General features: G+C 42.8%; 1 protein-coding gene across 1 annotated transcript in view; it reads left to right on the top strand.

Annotated features, from left to right (window-relative positions):
• SYNE2 (spectrin repeat containing nuclear envelope protein 2) overlaps window positions 1-15,522 on the top strand; it is a 180,897-nt gene that overhangs the window by 119,852 nt on the left and 45,523 nt on the right. The window contains exons 82-92 of the mRNA XM_068947334.1: window positions 59-255; window positions 1,360-1,492; window positions 2,410-2,592; window positions 3,034-3,180; window positions 3,861-4,037; window positions 5,592-5,747; window positions 7,145-7,294; window positions 9,666-9,836; window positions 11,548-11,681; window positions 11,997-12,201; window positions 14,198-14,377. Coding sequence (XP_068803435.1) covers window positions 59-255; window positions 1,360-1,492; window positions 2,410-2,592; window positions 3,034-3,180; window positions 3,861-4,037; window positions 5,592-5,747; window positions 7,145-7,294; window positions 9,666-9,836; window positions 11,548-11,681; window positions 11,997-12,201; window positions 14,198-14,377 — 1,833 coding nt within the window. The remainder of the gene's footprint in view (window positions 1-58; window positions 256-1,359; window positions 1,493-2,409; window positions 2,593-3,033; window positions 3,181-3,860; window positions 4,038-5,591; window positions 5,748-7,144; window positions 7,295-9,665; window positions 9,837-11,547; window positions 11,682-11,996; window positions 12,202-14,197; window positions 14,378-15,522) is intronic.

Raw genomic sequence — 15,522 nt, 5'->3', positions numbered from 1 at the left:
AGCCACCTTTTTGATTTTTAAAATGTTATTTTTATGTTAACTTTCCGTATTCTGATAGCAAATCAAAAGCAGTGTTGATGGAAAACATGCCAGGCTGTACCAGATGGTGAAAGAAGGGAAGAAATTGCTGACTGCTGTGAACTGTCCAGAAATAACAAGCCAGATTGGGAAGCTGGAAGAGCAGTGGTTGTCCTTAACAAAAAAAGTTGGCCATGAACTACACAGACTTCAAACATTACTCAAACTCTTGCTCAGGTGGGTTGTAATTCAAAAAGCAATTAGAGATGACAGCTAGAAATTAGTTTCTGACCTTCTGTAGATATATTTGGTAAAATATGATACCAAAGTAATACATTTGATTGCTTCTTTCACTTAAGAATGAAAAAAAGCAGCGATGGTCAGAAAAGTGGCACTTTATGACTCAGCTGATCTTCTCCCACTATATAGCAGGCCTTTTTCCCGCTTACTTTTGCGGGAACAGTGTTTTCTGATTGCTGCTATTGCAAGATCAGTACATCTAGCTGAGAGTCAGCTGGACTGAGCTGCAGTTTGTACCCTGGAGCAGGTAACAGATGGGCCAGTCATGGTGCCCTAAGCATTTTGGCCTGCTATCAGTGCAAGCTAGGACCTGATTCCCCCGCAAAGGCGGAAAGCGCATCTGTGCATGTACACGCTGTCCACCTTATAAACATTCAGGACCTGGCTGAAATGCTACCTCAGCCTGTGTTTTGAAGCTCTGCAGATGAGGAAGACCCAAGCATGCTCGATGCCTTCACGTGGCCCAGCCCAACTGTCGATGCAGTCGTGGGCTGTTCAGACAGGCAGAACAGGGGCTCAACAGCCCAGGTCACCAGCCCACGTACCAGACTGGGCTCTCCCGGCACCCGCTCTGTGTGGTCTGAGACCAAGTCTGGCCAGACCAGTAGTGTGGACAGAGCATGCCTGTCATGCCGCTTATTGGTATTTATCCCTCCTCTGTAGTCTGCACCTTATTCTCCTGAGTATACCATCTCCTCTGATGGGTCTGACCTCCAGCAAAGCTGTTTTCAGCCATGCGGGCTTGTCTGAGGAGCTGCTTGGTGAAGACAGAAAGAGGAGAAAGAGGATGTTTCTGGAGAAAGCAGACCAGCTGAAAAGAGCTTCTAGAACAGTCTTGTGTGAACCTCTAGCAAAACTGTTGTGTCACACACCAGTTCATGCTGCAGCAGTGCTCCTGCAAGGGTTATATAGGAGGTGCCAGAGTAGTGCATGGCTCCTGATAAAGAAGAGGACAACTCAGAGGGTGAGATATGTATCCTAGAGTCAAGTAAGAGTTGTAACCACGCTTAGACTGTTTGTGTGCTTGTTTCCTCCCTGCAGCTACAACAGAGACTCAGAGGAATTAATGAAATGGCTGGATTCTGCTCAGCAGAGAATGAATTTTTGGAAGGAGCAGTCTCTCAACGTGTCACAAGATCTTCCCACTGTCAGGGATAAAATCAACAACTTGTTTGTGAGTCAATTCTCCTGCCAGGTTTAGATGGTCCATCGTGACTTTTCAGTGAAAATGAGCCTTGCGAGGGGTTTTTGTGCTCACCATGACCTGGAAGCTGCCTGCAGAGCGTAGCACTGCATGGCAAAGTGCTGCGTGCCCCAGAGTCAACGCATTACATGTTTGGGGAATTGTGAGGATGGGAGGCCACCACAGACTTCTCGTACAGATTGCTAGACCAGTCAGGTTGCATAAGTCAGAACATGACCTTCTTTTGGTGAGCTCCCGATCGCAATGTGTTGCTGCTCAGCCAGGATCTCTTAAGCGTGTACAGCATGATAACACAGCTTCTCTCTTGCTCCTGGTGCCAAACACTAGATACAGCAGCTCAGCCCAGTTTGTGGCCCACTCACCAGCTGGATCTAGAGTGTGGGGCTGTGGAGCAGTAGAGAAGCAGCAGGGCTGTGGGGGTGGTCGACCCCACTAAGAAAGCATGTGCTGACTTTCAGCCTGTCTCTGCCTGCCTCCGCTGCTGTGCTCCCTTGTACAACTTGCCTGGCGATTCAGCTCCGATGTGAGACCTGGCAAAGGGAGTCTTGCAAAGCATCACAAAGATTGGGCTAGTAGGAGTAAGCTGGCCAGAGAGTCAAGGACAGGGCTTGCTCCTTGGACTGCTATGTGAAGGGGGGATGCCTATTTGCAGTCCCTGTGGAGTAAAAGATGGTGTTTGGCATCATATCAAGATGAAGGGGCAGGAGAAGGCTTTATCTGTTTCCAGAACATGTTAAGTTGTCTCTTCAGTTTTCTGGACTTTACAGACCTGCTAAAAGCAGTTTGCTGAGACAGTTCATCCTGTGATTGAAAACATGGTTTGTGTTCTCTATTTAAATAGAGGTATAAGTATTTACACTCTGTTAAATTTCTCCTGTGCACCTCAGACATTTTCTAAGGAAGTTGATGAAAAGTCTTCCCTGAAGTCATCTGTGGTGAGCACTGCCAACCAGCTCTTTCATGTGAAGCAAGCTGATACTGCAGCACTTAGGTCATCGCTGGCAAAGTTTGAGCAAAAATGGGGAGAACTGATTACACAGCTCCCAGCCATCCAAGAAAAGCTTCACCAGGTGAGGAACAACTCTGCTGCCATCTCTCAGTTCAAGCTAAATAATTACTTTAAAATGTTGCTGCTGGCTTTCAGTTGGCTGCTATGTAGGGCCCACAAAGCACTTCCTTCTTAATTAGCTGTCTGTCTTTCAGAATATCCCCAATATTGTACTGTGGTTAATTCTTACAGTGTTCTTCCTGTGCAATTTTGCACATGTCCATCATCTTTACAGTTTTATATGAAGGCCCGTTACAATTAGAAATAATGATTTTATTTCAGAGTTCTCTAACTTTTTTTAATTTAAGTCATATCCCACTCTGGAGCACAGGGTTCATTTTCAAGTTCATTCCCAGATAATTGCAAGTATAGTGTCTGAGCCCTTCTAAAAATAAAGATGTCATCTTCCTTGATATTTCTAACAGGCGAAATATAAAGGATTCATTATATGCTTTACCCCCAGCTTCAGATGGAGAAACTTTCATCACGGGAAGCCATTGGTGAACTAATGACCTGGCTGGACCATGTGGAACAACAGCAGGGATACGAGGACCCTATAAATTCACAAAGTAGCGCTGCCCAAGTCAGGAGCCTCCTTCAGAAGTACAAGGTAAATAGGAAACTGTAAGTCCAGGCCTTCCAGTGTTTAGCTGTCACAAGGATGGACACAGCCTATAGATGTGGTCACATCCTTTCCCTGGCACTTGGAAGGGGTTCCTCAAAGGTGCATTAACTTCTTCCTCTATAAAAAAAAAAAAAAAAACCTTTTGCCTTCATGACCACAGAAAACACTGCCTTCCCCACAATTCAGTCAATACTGCCTGCTGTGCTGTAATCTCTTTTTCTTCATGTTCTCCCATCTATCTATCTCACCTGTTCTCTCTCTCTCAAATTTAGATGATAGGATGCGTTGAGTAGGAAATGCATTATTCGGCTTTGCTTTCTTAGGAAGCCAGACGGTGCTGTGTTTCAGCCTGCCTTTACAACAAGGAATACCTCATAATTTTGGAACTCAATAGTAAGGATCCGATGACCTAGAGAACAGGGATTTAGGATATTATGTTTTCTCAAAAGAGATAATACACTAGGAAAGACGAACCAGATTAATGTCCCTGCAGAGAGGGTGGCTGCAGTAAACATTCTTCTCGGCTTAGACATGGAAATGCCAAGGACAGAGACTGGTTGCCCCAGCCACAGGAAGTATTCAAGCCATGCTTGGGGCCTTCGCAGATGCCAGGGAGATTGAAATTGCCAAACTAATTGTTTTATGTTTGTTTGTTTTTCCTGCAGGAATACATGATGGAAATGAGCTTTAAACAGTGGATGGTAGATTTTGTTAACCAGTCACTCTTGCAGATGAGCACTTGTGATGTGGAAAGCAAGCGGTATGAAAGGACAGAATTTGCTGAGTGCCTTGGTGAGATGAACCTGTGGTGGCACCGGCTGCAGGCATCTCTGAATAGAAAGGTTTGATCGTGTTTCATTGCTTTCTGTCTCACAACTTTGATCTCGCCTATGCTAGTGCTCTGTGCTTTGCAAGCAGCATCCAACTCCCAGCAAGATCCAGGAGGGTAAACTCTCCTGTAACTCTCAGAAGGGAAAATAGGCAAAATCTGCTCTTCAGGGGAGCCTGAGAGTCACTGCAGTGGACTATATTGGGTGGAAACAATACGATTCCTCACATGAAGAAAATACAGTCAGTGCAGTCAGTGTCAGCAAAGACAACCTATATTGAGAAAATTACAAAAAAGGAAGAATTTGAGGTAGTGTCCGTAGGAGAATTTGTTAGTGAAATCTGTTGAATTGAATGGAAGCTGGAGGAGCGCTGTGAAACTTGGCACATTTAAAACTTAATAGGTAAAAACGTGGGCTGATTTATGGAAAGGAGAAGGGCTACGTTCGTTGGTACAAACAGCCAGGTCCTGCTCAGCGAACGCAGCTCTGAAAAAGCAAACAATTCCTTCAGGTGGCGTAAGATGGGAAGAGAAACAGGAATATGCTAAGCTACCACACGCATAGGTGTGGTGTAGTTATTCCTGGCATAGGTATTGGATTTGCCAAAAAGTAATTAGTGTTGACAGCCACATTCGGATGGGGGTGTATGGCCTGCCGGAAAGGCACAGCCAGAGTCTGTTCCCTGCCCCTGGTCGCATCGGCCACCACTCCGTTTCTGCATGCTCCTGCTGGAGCAATGAAATGCGCTTTCCGTTCTGGAGTGGTTTTAAGATCAGCAGCTGAAAGGCAAACTCGAGGTGCATAGTGTAACACAGGCATCATTACACGTCTGTGCAGAGCACGAGCTTGTGTGCCCCAGTGCACAGAAAAGCTATTGGGACTCCTGAGGTATGCAGAAGATTGGGGGAAGATCAGCATCCCAAAATGTAACCATGAGGCTGCTGAAACAAGTCCTTCTACTAACATGTTCCTCTTTCATGTCTGTATCTCTCCTGAGCTTTGGGAAAAGCCTCCCTCAACTTTTCTGACTGGGAAAGTCTTTCAGAAACATTTTCAAGTGGAAAATTCAGTTCCTGCACCATTGAAATTTTCCATGCTGAAATTTCAATTTTGTAGAAGTTATTTTTTTCCTTCCTCTCTGACCTTTATCAAGAAACTGCTTTGTAGGTTTTGAAAGATCCCTGTGGCCAAAATTGAAGACAGGAGACTTAAGCTCCCTTGTTTCTCAGTATCTTTGTTGATGGGGTTTTGGGAGAATGAGGTTTTCCAACTCCATGTAAACTTGGCTGGGTAGCCCAGGATCCCCCAGCTTGTCAGGTCTGCAGGCTGCCAGCTCTGCCTTCAGCTCCTGCATTGCCCTGTTTCCTGCCCAAGGAAGTGGTCAGGTATTAAGGAGCCAGAAAAGCTTTTTAGCTCTCCCTTCCAAAATATTTGCATTCAAAGTACCTTTTGGTTTGTTCTGAGATATAGAAAACAGTGTAACCTCAAAATCTGTCATGGAATGGGGGACCGTGTTTCTGACCACCTCAGGGTTTAACTGAGTTAAAATAGTTCTGCAACTTTCAGATACAAGACCTGGAACATGTTTTGGAAGATATTACTGAAAATGAGAACAAAGCACAGACTCTAGGCAAGTGGCTGGAAGCGCAGAGTGATCGACTGAGATCTTTACAAACCCCGGCAAGTCTGATCTCTGCACAAAACACGTTAGATGATTGCAAGGTAAAGCATTATATATATGTGATGTTATTGCACAGAGTATGACAGCAATTTGCGGAATCCAGACTAAAGAACTGCACAGATTTTTGCAAAAAATGTAAAGAAAGTTGCCATTTCCTAGAAGAATACTACAGTGTCATTTTAATTGAAGCTTGGCAAGTTCAGGTGATAAAGGACCAGATCCTCTACTGACGTGAATTGCCATTTTATAATGTTTTTTCACCCCTCCAGTTGAAGGTACATCTCCTGTTGTTCTCTGAATTTTGGAGTGTTTTGCAGCAGCATTATTCTGAGATTCTTCTAACAGAAATAGTTCTCTCACTTCAGCACAACTGTGGCAAGAGCTATCAATTCCATTAGTTTGAAGAGCTCTTTGGTGATAATGTCGCAGAAACTACACAGGCCCATTTGGAAGAATAGTAACTTTCTATAATCCTGCCCTAGAATGTATTCCCTCTACACCGCTCTCAAGAATCGGGTTATACTTTAGTTTTGTTGTGTTTTTTAAGGCATCCGCTCCATCAAAATTGGGACAGGTGCAGTCAGCCAATAACTGGCACCTATTACTCTGACAATCTGCTGTTTTCATTCAGTACAGTGATCCCTCTCTATTATTTTACATGGAATATTGGCTCTTTTATTGCCATGGTTACGCGTCTCTCTCCCATTGTGGGCTGCTATTTTTCCCTGGAGTGCTCTGTTATACACTGAGTTACTCATCTGCCTGAAACACTCTGAAATGTATCAAGGGGCCTGAATGGAAGCAAGACACTGGATGTCTTTGCCTGAAATAATAATCTGATCCTAGCAAGATCCAGTTCTAAAAATCAAGGGGCTGAAATGTTTCATAAAAATTAATTTACTTTGTAAAATCGAGGTCAAAATTTGGATTTTTTGGGGACAATAAAGTGGGTGAAAAAAGATCATGTTGAAAAAAGTGTAGCATTATAGGGAAAAGTTGTAATCCATTGTGCGCGTGAACAGTTACACGCATTGTGGAAAACCATGCTGACCTTTCGCCAGCGTGTCAAAACTGAGTTAAAACCTTGCTGAATGTGTCGGGGAAGTTACTCTCCCAAACAGCCCTGCTGATTTCAGTGGGTTTTCTCCTGTGGGTAGAAATAGCCTGTAGCTAAGTAGAGAAGCTGAAAATAAATTTCAAGCAGTTGGTAGGATGTCAGGAACCTTCATACTGAGAAGTCGGTTCCTGTGTTACCTTTGCCTGCTAGAGCTGTCATTCTGTATCAGAGCCAAAATGGTGGTATTTTTGCATGTCTGAAGATACTACAGAGGACTGATTTTAAAGCTGTTCACATGGGAGAGTTTTTGCATGGTCACATAAAAAGGTTTTGTTTTGTTTTGTTTTTTAATCTCCTTTTTTTGTTTTTCTCCCACTTTAGGAGCTGGAAAATCACCTTGCAGCTAAATCCAAAACTCTTGATGAGCTCAAACAGAACGTGGCTTTGAGGGATAGTCCAGAACAAACCCCGAGAGGTGCATCACTCAAGACAGCTGAACTGTGTGAAATGAGGGACCATGTTGCCAGCCAGGTATAGGCCTTGTTTGCATCAAGATGTCCCTCCAGTGTATAACCTTACCACCAATGTTATTAATTTTCTTTAAGGAATGGCCATAGCTAGATGCAAAATATGCCTTACGCTTAATCTGAACCTTCGTAAGAACTTCGTTTTAATTCTGTACCGTTCCAAACATGAATCCATTTCTAAATTTGAGAAAAAAAAAAAAAAAAAACCTGATCTCAAAGCATCTTGATTACAGGAGGAGGAGGGACGGGCCCTCATCTGCGGTTTAAGAAAACAAAGAAATAGCATTGGTATTTTTCTGTCAACTAAAAAAGGAAACCGTGAACTTTCTGGTTGGATCCAGTTCTCTCTTTCATACTCTGGCCCTCCTCCCCTGTAATACAATGTCGGAAGCTGCCTGCTTCTGCTCCTCTCTCACTGATGCTTTCCCATCTCTCTGCTGCTCTTTCCTTCCCATACCCAGACTGCTTTGCTATCTTCAAATCCTTATGTAGTTCTCAGTTGCTTCATGGATAGCCTGGCAAGTTCCATTTTCCATGCAAATTGACTCACCAGCAGTTTGCATGTATAGTTGTATTTGCTTTATACTTGCAACTGGCCTTTTTTACCTAGACATAATAATATATAACAATAAGTACATTTATAGATTTAAATTTGTCATAATAAATAGCCATATCCCATAGAGGATTATACCTGATGCACTTATTGTGTTTATAGTTAAAATTGCCTAACATTTCCCTGATGAAAAACCTGCTTTTGTTCCTCAAAACTTCATCATACTGGAACCCTTTTGCTTGAACTCTTCCACATGCGTTGTCTGTCCAGGATGCTGCTGCTGCTTCTTGTTTCAGGTTTCAACAGAAATGATGTGACTGTTTCTTAGCGAGAGAGCAGGGGTATTTGTGTGTGTGTGTGCGTGATAAAAAGAAAAGTTTTTGCTTTCAATGTGGAGCTTGGGATTGAAATTGGCAGGTTTAACAGCCTAGTGCTTTTCTTCTTACAGCTGCTGTGGGTCGCGTTAATGTTAGTATTTTTATGACTTAAGTGTTGAACTCAGAAACTGCAGAATGTTATAACCTAGCTGTCTGTGTGTGCGATGAAACACGGTGTGCAGGTCTCTTCTCATAGACAACTGGCCTCAGTAGGAGGCTGGCTGTGGCTTTGGATACAGGTCTAAGCAAGGTGGGATACCGTGATGTTACTGTCCGGAGGGCGATCTGAGGACTGAGAGTCTGGCCCAGAGACATTTCATCAGCACACTATCTTTCCATCTTGTGTGGGCAGTAATTAGCTGCAGTCTACTGACAGCAATTAAAGATTCCTCCCACCTACACCGGGATTAAAATGAGAATAGGGATGATTAATCCATCTACTCCTGCATGCCTGGAGCGAGGATACGTGCAGTCTATCCAGCATGCGCCATGGCAGAGAAGCGTCATCATCTCCCATTGCGTGGATGCGTAGTCAGAATTGAAACCCGGCATCTGGCTTTGCTAATCCCGTGGAGACACGTTTGCTTGCCCAGTTTCCATACTCTTCTCAAAGCATTTGGTGTTTGCATCACTGGAAACAGGTATTGAATGGGGTGAATGTTTTGTCTAGTCCAGTACATGCCTTATGTACTTAACCTGACATGGAAAGGTAAAAATGACATGGTATGGAAATGAAAGGTTAAAAAAAAAAAGCCCTGGAGTAGGTCTATGGTTTTGCTTTTGTAATGTCCAGGAGTATGTGACACACAGAAACCTTGCTTGCCCCAACAATATAGTTTAAATGGCTGTAATAATGGAAGAAGGAAAGAGAAACCAGTGAGGAAATCCATCATTTCATTGCATATGAAAATCCTGAAATTCCTAGGCTGTGTTTCTGGCTAGCCTGCATTGTTATAGCACAACGGCTTGCAGGGGATGATAGCTCTCGCAAGTATTGTAGTAGCATCTTCTATATGAAACAATTTCTATTGAAATTTTGACTACAGTGAAACTTGATCAAACTATCCATTTCCTAACAAGACTAAAGTTCTCTGCTTTCTCCCTCTTCAGATTGATTTTGGCAGCAAGGAATAAGCAGTTCTTCATTTCAGTACATTTTACTTTCTTGGGGCTTCTGTCATCATGCTGCTGACAGAAGGCTGCTACCTTGAACTCTAGCTGAAATTTTATTTCTAGCAAATTCTTATACTGCACTCTAATACCCTGAATACTGCTTGCTTTGAAGTCTGTGTGATTCCTTACAAAGTAGGGAACCATTCCAACTTGTGAAATTCTTGTGGATTGTCACGGAGTGAGCACTGAGCTGAGATTTCTGAGTCAACTTAAAAGTGATTTGTATTTCAGGACTGCCCAAGAAATAATAACAGAAGTTGGTTTGTTTGCAGGTTGCACAGTTAAGGACCTCCATGCAGGCAGTACTGGAGCAGTGGAGACTGTATGATGAAGCTTATGGAGAAGTCAGCCTGATGATGACAAGATATATGTACTGCATAGACCAGTGTAAACCTTCTGTGGTATCACTAGAAGCTTTGAAAAATCAAGTCAAAACTCTCCAGGTAAAATCTGCTGAAGTTAAAAACTGTTGTCTTAATCTCATGCTTCCTTCTATGCCTTTAAGCAACCGAACAAAAACCCACTGAAAAAAGCAGAAATTTCTCTCTCACGCAACTACCTCTTTATTGTGTGCGACTGAGGTCAGGTGTTTTTAGACTTCTTGTTCTATTTGCCACGTAAGTTCAACTTGGGTGTAATTTAGGTACCGAAGTTCGAGAGAGAAGTACAAGTCTAGCAATGCCTCCATTTTGGACTGCAAAGGTCCCTTGATGTTTTATTCAGCCTTGTGCACGTGCCTGGAGGCGTTTCCCTGTGAAGCACAAGGTCCCCATGCTCCACTGCAGTGCAGAGTCCAGGTGGACATGCGCGCTCCACCACCAGGCCTTGACCATTAGGTTTGCTCAGTCCTTGTCTAATCCACATGGACAGCAGTTTAGCTCAAAATACAGCTGGCAAAGGAAAAGGTAATGCTGTTGTTGTATAGGTTTGCCTAAAGGTTACTCACTGTTCACCGAGGAGGTGAAAGACATTGGTTCTCTGCTCATTGGCCAAAGGGAATATGTGTCCTATCACTTGTGCTTCGCAGGGGAATGCCCTGCCACAAGGCTGCCGTGTAGCCTGGAAGGAGGCCCCTACATGCCAATGCTGGGCCACAGCACAGAAATGCATGGGATCTCATGGGACCCAGGAGAAAATTAGTAAACAGGCCCACAGCAGTCCTGCCCGAGTGGGAGCAGGGGAGCTCAGGGTGGATCCCTGTGCCCAGCACTTCCCATTGCTTCAGCACAGAGTCAGCTACTTGGTCACCCTCCAAAGAGGGGGGAAGTTTCCCATGCAGGCTCCCGTGTCCCTGCATTTACGGTACAGGGGACACAAGTGCCTGTGTAAATGCTCTGGATCATCCTACTGCTCTACGTAACAATTGCAGAGTCTTAAGTGGGGCAGTCTGGAGTAGGCAGTCTGGCTGGACGTACGTCTGAGTGTTTGCAGATATGGCTTTAAACTAGTATTGAAAGGCGATATAGATACTTCTTGTTTCAGTTTAGATGAAGCCTGTTTCAGCACATTTTAAGTCATATCAAAATCCCATGCAAGGCAAACTGAGGCTGTGAAGCCTAAGCATGCTTCTCCGCAATAAAGTCTGCGAAAACACTTTCCACCCGTGCCCCCCCCCCCCCCCCCCGGGGACATGTAATGATTTGGAGAAACTGGGCACCTTCCTCCCTCTTTTCCTCCAGTAACCTCTTTATTTTTAATCTGGATTGGTTCCCAGATATGGTCCCTGGCAGAGATCTACAATTACCTGTGTCAGGAGTGGGAACACAAGGCCACGGACAGGAGCTGTGAAGCCAGCTTTGCCACCAATAGAAATGTCCCTGAAACCATGGCTTAAAATAAGACATTTTTGGTTTCTAGTGGATTAGGTTAATCAGTTCAAGGTTGAGAGTTTTTTCTGAAGGAGCTTTTTCTTAAAGAACAAATAAATGACCTGGGTTTAAAACAGTCTACCTAAACTATTTTTTAACTTGGATCATTTTACCTCACTTTTAATTTTGTAATTTTTAGAATCAGATGTTGCACCTTTCACAAACATTTTATTCTGTGCTGCAAACATGGGTGGCATTATTGCTAACCGTATTCCTACTGATCTGTAGGGGAGGCTATGATTAGGTCATTTATTTCCACAGCTAATTGCAATAACCCATTTTGTAGTCTCTTCAAGATGAATCAGAGAACAGTGAAGAAAGTTGGGCCAAGCTCCAGGCTGCTGCCAGTAGTTTGAAGAAGAACTGCTCCCCCTTCTTCGCAGAGATTATTACACAGAAGTGCGATGAGGCCCACACCAGGTAAGCTTGTGAAAAGGACTCTAAGTTCTTAGTATTTAAAAAAAAAAAAAAAAAAGTTACTGACACAGGATTTGAACATCTGTCAGACTTTTAAATCTATATTGAGACTACTCAGCTGACTGAAGGTGAAGAGCAGTTGATGGTACCTTTTTGTGATGGATTGCAGAACACAAAATGGTATTATGTCAGCTGCTTTCTGTAACACGGGCATGAATGCAAAGGAACTCCCCCAGGAATCTTGCACCAAATCATATTCTGATCCAAGAGGAGAATCTCCAAGGAAAATGCTCTTCTTATCGTCTGATGTGTTGTCAGGTGGAGCTCAGTAAATGAAGATATCACCGATCAACTGCGGACAGCACAAGCTATCTTGCAGCTCTGGGAGCCCTATGATACTTTATGCACTGAGGCAGCAGCCAAATTAGAACAACACGAAGAGCAGTGCACGCGGCTCTTAGATGCTCATATGCCTGAGGATAACATGATAGAAACCCTGAAGCAGAGGATTCAGGATGTGAAGGTACGTGAATATGTTTTTGTTGCCTTGCACAAGCCTGGATTTATTTTAAAAAAGAAATCAAAAGAACACTTTTCCTCTCCCCCAAAAGAATCCAATTGGTGGAACACAGAAAGCCTGATTTTTCCATTAACAGACCCCTTTGTATTTCCTTTAAGTACCTTGGCTGGATGCTGAGATGAAACCAAGCTACGGTTAGGATAAGATGAGAAGAGAGGGGAGCAATGCTCTCTGCCTATCTCTCCCCTACACAAAGAATCGGGCTATGTTAGAATCATTAATCTAAAAATGATTTATTTTATGGGGCAGTATATGGGAGGGAGAGGTAGTGCCTATTAGAACACTAGCTGGAAAAGAGACCTTTTTTCCAGAACACAGGACCATCTTGAAGTCTTCGGCAGTCTTTTCTTTAGATGGGTTTTATTTGATTTTGGTGGGTTTTTTGGCCTGGCCTGATAAGTTAACAGATTTCTGAACTCATTAGATTATTCCAAAATACTTCTGATTTTTGACAAATGAGACCTCATGCTGAGAACCACAGTGTACATTTGACACTCTCAGGCAGCAAAGCTGTCATTAGGTTCTGACACTCTTAGTTTCTTCAGACTGCACCAAAGAAATATAATAATCCTGATTTCAGGTCAGAGCAATGATTCAGCCTGCTTTATGAACCTTTAGCAACACACTGGAAGAGGCCTAAAGTACCCGACTATGCATGTGGCCAACTGCGAAACTCTACATTACAGAAAAGAGAACTAATGTATTTCTTCTCATGTCAAAAAAAAAAAAAACCTAACAGCAGTTAAACTTGAACCAAAACATTTTCACATTTTTCTGATCTGTTAAGGGCTGTGAGACATATATAAGTTTATGTCAGCAAAGAGGCATCAAATATTCTGAAAATGAGACCAGGAAAAGTTTTGCAACTACTAAACATGGGATAACTGCTAGAATGCCATTAGCACTGTAGATCTCACCCTGGTATGTGTGGGGAGGACGCATGCAATTTATTATATATTTTGGGAATGGTGAGGCAGAAGAGTGAGGAGCAGTGATAGGGCTTATGAGATACTTACAGAGATGTTGTATTTGAAAGCAAATAAGTGTTTTAAATTTTATTTTAATCTCTCTAATCTTTTCCTCTAGTATGTCTTAGGAAAGATTATGGATTTATAGGACTCTCTAATCACCACCAATACACATTAAGTCCAATATACAGAGTAAGATATCAAAATGGGTTATTCAGTAAATGGCTAAAGTGACAGCTTACAGTATGACCCATTCTAAAGATGGGATCAGGGACTAAGAGCCGTTTTGCTTTTTAAGGAAATGTGTCTGCTCTTTGCTATCAGTAAGAAGAAGTATTTATTCATTAATCATAGAAAAGACAATATTCAGTGGCAAATTCCAGGAGTTTTCCTGGCTAAAAATAAATGATAGTTGTAGAAATCGCTGCATTTCAAGATGACATCCTGCCATTACTTGGAGGAGTGGAAACAACTCACTTCATTCTTTCACTGCCTTTAGAGTGTAAGTATATTGTATTATTTCTGTAGTAAAGGGGCACAAATAAAAACAAAGACATAATCCTCAGTGGCGAAGGGATACAAAGTACTGGCATGTTTGTAAAACAATAGCTTTTTATTATCTGTAGCCTGGGCCAGTTTCTCCATCTGCTAGCACAAATCCATTCTGTAGAGAGGGATATTGTCATTCTCTAATCTCCTCTGTAACAGTACTATCCCGCTGTCTAAAGTCACTGGTGTCCCACTGAACTTTGAACTGTGCTTTTCCCAGCGCTAGAGTCAATGGATGCAATTCCCATTATCATCGGAGTAAAAGACTGAAGCTTTCACCCCAGCTGAATTTGGCTCCCAGAGGAGATCAACAAAAAGAGCTTAGTTACAGCAACAAAAGATACTAAATGAAAGTGGCACATGAATGTAGATCTGATTCATTTGCAGCCTTTTTTTTTTTTTTTCCCCTCTTCTCTCTCCAGAATTTACAGCATGGCCTTCAAACCATAGAGGGGTGCCGTTCCCAGATTTCTGAGTTGGCGGACCGGATAAAACAGCAGGCTGGGACTGCTGCGCAAGCCATTCTTTTGCAGAAGCTGCAACCGCTCCAGAGAGCATCCTATTTAGAAAAGATGTTGCAGAGGAAATTAGATGAATTTGAGGTATTTTTCTGAGCAGTAAATTAACTGTCAGTGCAAGGCAGCTTCTCCACTAGAGCCCTGTAGATGCTGAACTGAAATTAAATTTGAATGAAATGTAACTTGCCATTTTGGTTAGCCATGTAAAGAAATATATGAAGCTAGAGGAACTGATGAAGGAAGGGATTTGCCCTTCTCACCTGCTTGTTATGGTGTTGCTCTAACAAGCTTTTCTAAGCAGACCTATTACTGTCAAGGACTACAGGACCTTCAGATGATTACCAGTTAGAAAACATTTTCTATTCTATGAACATCTTAGCAAGTTTGCAAACTTTCTTTGCTCTGCCTTGGAACAAACCTAAGGGCTTCAGTTTGCTTTGATAAAAGTGAACACAATGTACGTAAATAGCCGAAAGGTTATGGTCATTTGATGTAATTTTGAAGACCAGATTCACATGCCTGTTTAGGCAGAGTAGGGACCTGCATCTAGGTTTCCCCATGTGATGCTCTGCTCCCGGGAGTGCTATGAGATTGACTCTTCTCTGAGCAGGTATTCCTGAGAAAACTTCTAAGCAAATGTACTGATCAAAACCAGTTCATTCCTGTTGAAAAGTCCGATTTCAATGAATTGTTATGTTCTAAAGTAAACCCATCAGTAAACATCAAGAAATTTCAGCCAACTCTGTTTATGACTCCATCTACCAGCACAATTCAATGGCTGGAAGTCATGTATCTTTCCGAAGATAACAGATTTCTCATACTCCATGTGAGCTTCACGCTCTGTGAAAAATTTCATTTCTGGGTAATCATTTTCTCTGGTTTAACCTTACTACCATAAAACCGTCTGTCCCCCCACACCAATTTTTGTGGTTCACTCCTCACAAAAATATCGCTGTTTCAGAGTCCTTAGTCAGAGATATGGAACTTAATTCTTGCAGAAAGTGAAAGTTTCCCCAGGGCTCTTCTCCCTGACCCAAAGAAACAAACCCAGGGAATAAAAGAGTGGAGTTCCAGCCCTGCTTATTCTTTGCACGGAGCTCACATCATCTGTGCAGCCTTGGCTGTATGCACGTGGGAGCAGGCTCTGCATGTAGCTCAAGGAAATCTCATTTTAACAAGTTTCTTGCCTCTGACAAGCAAAGTTCTGGCTTTCCAGTTTCGCCATAAAT

Source organism: Struthio camelus, chromosome 5 (assembly GCF_040807025.1).
Source record: "Struthio camelus isolate bStrCam1 chromosome 5, bStrCam1.hap1, whole genome shotgun sequence".
Lineage (NCBI taxonomy): Eukaryota > Metazoa > Chordata > Aves > Struthioniformes > Struthionidae > Struthio > Struthio camelus.
This window is presented reverse-complemented; position numbering and strand designations above follow the sequence as displayed.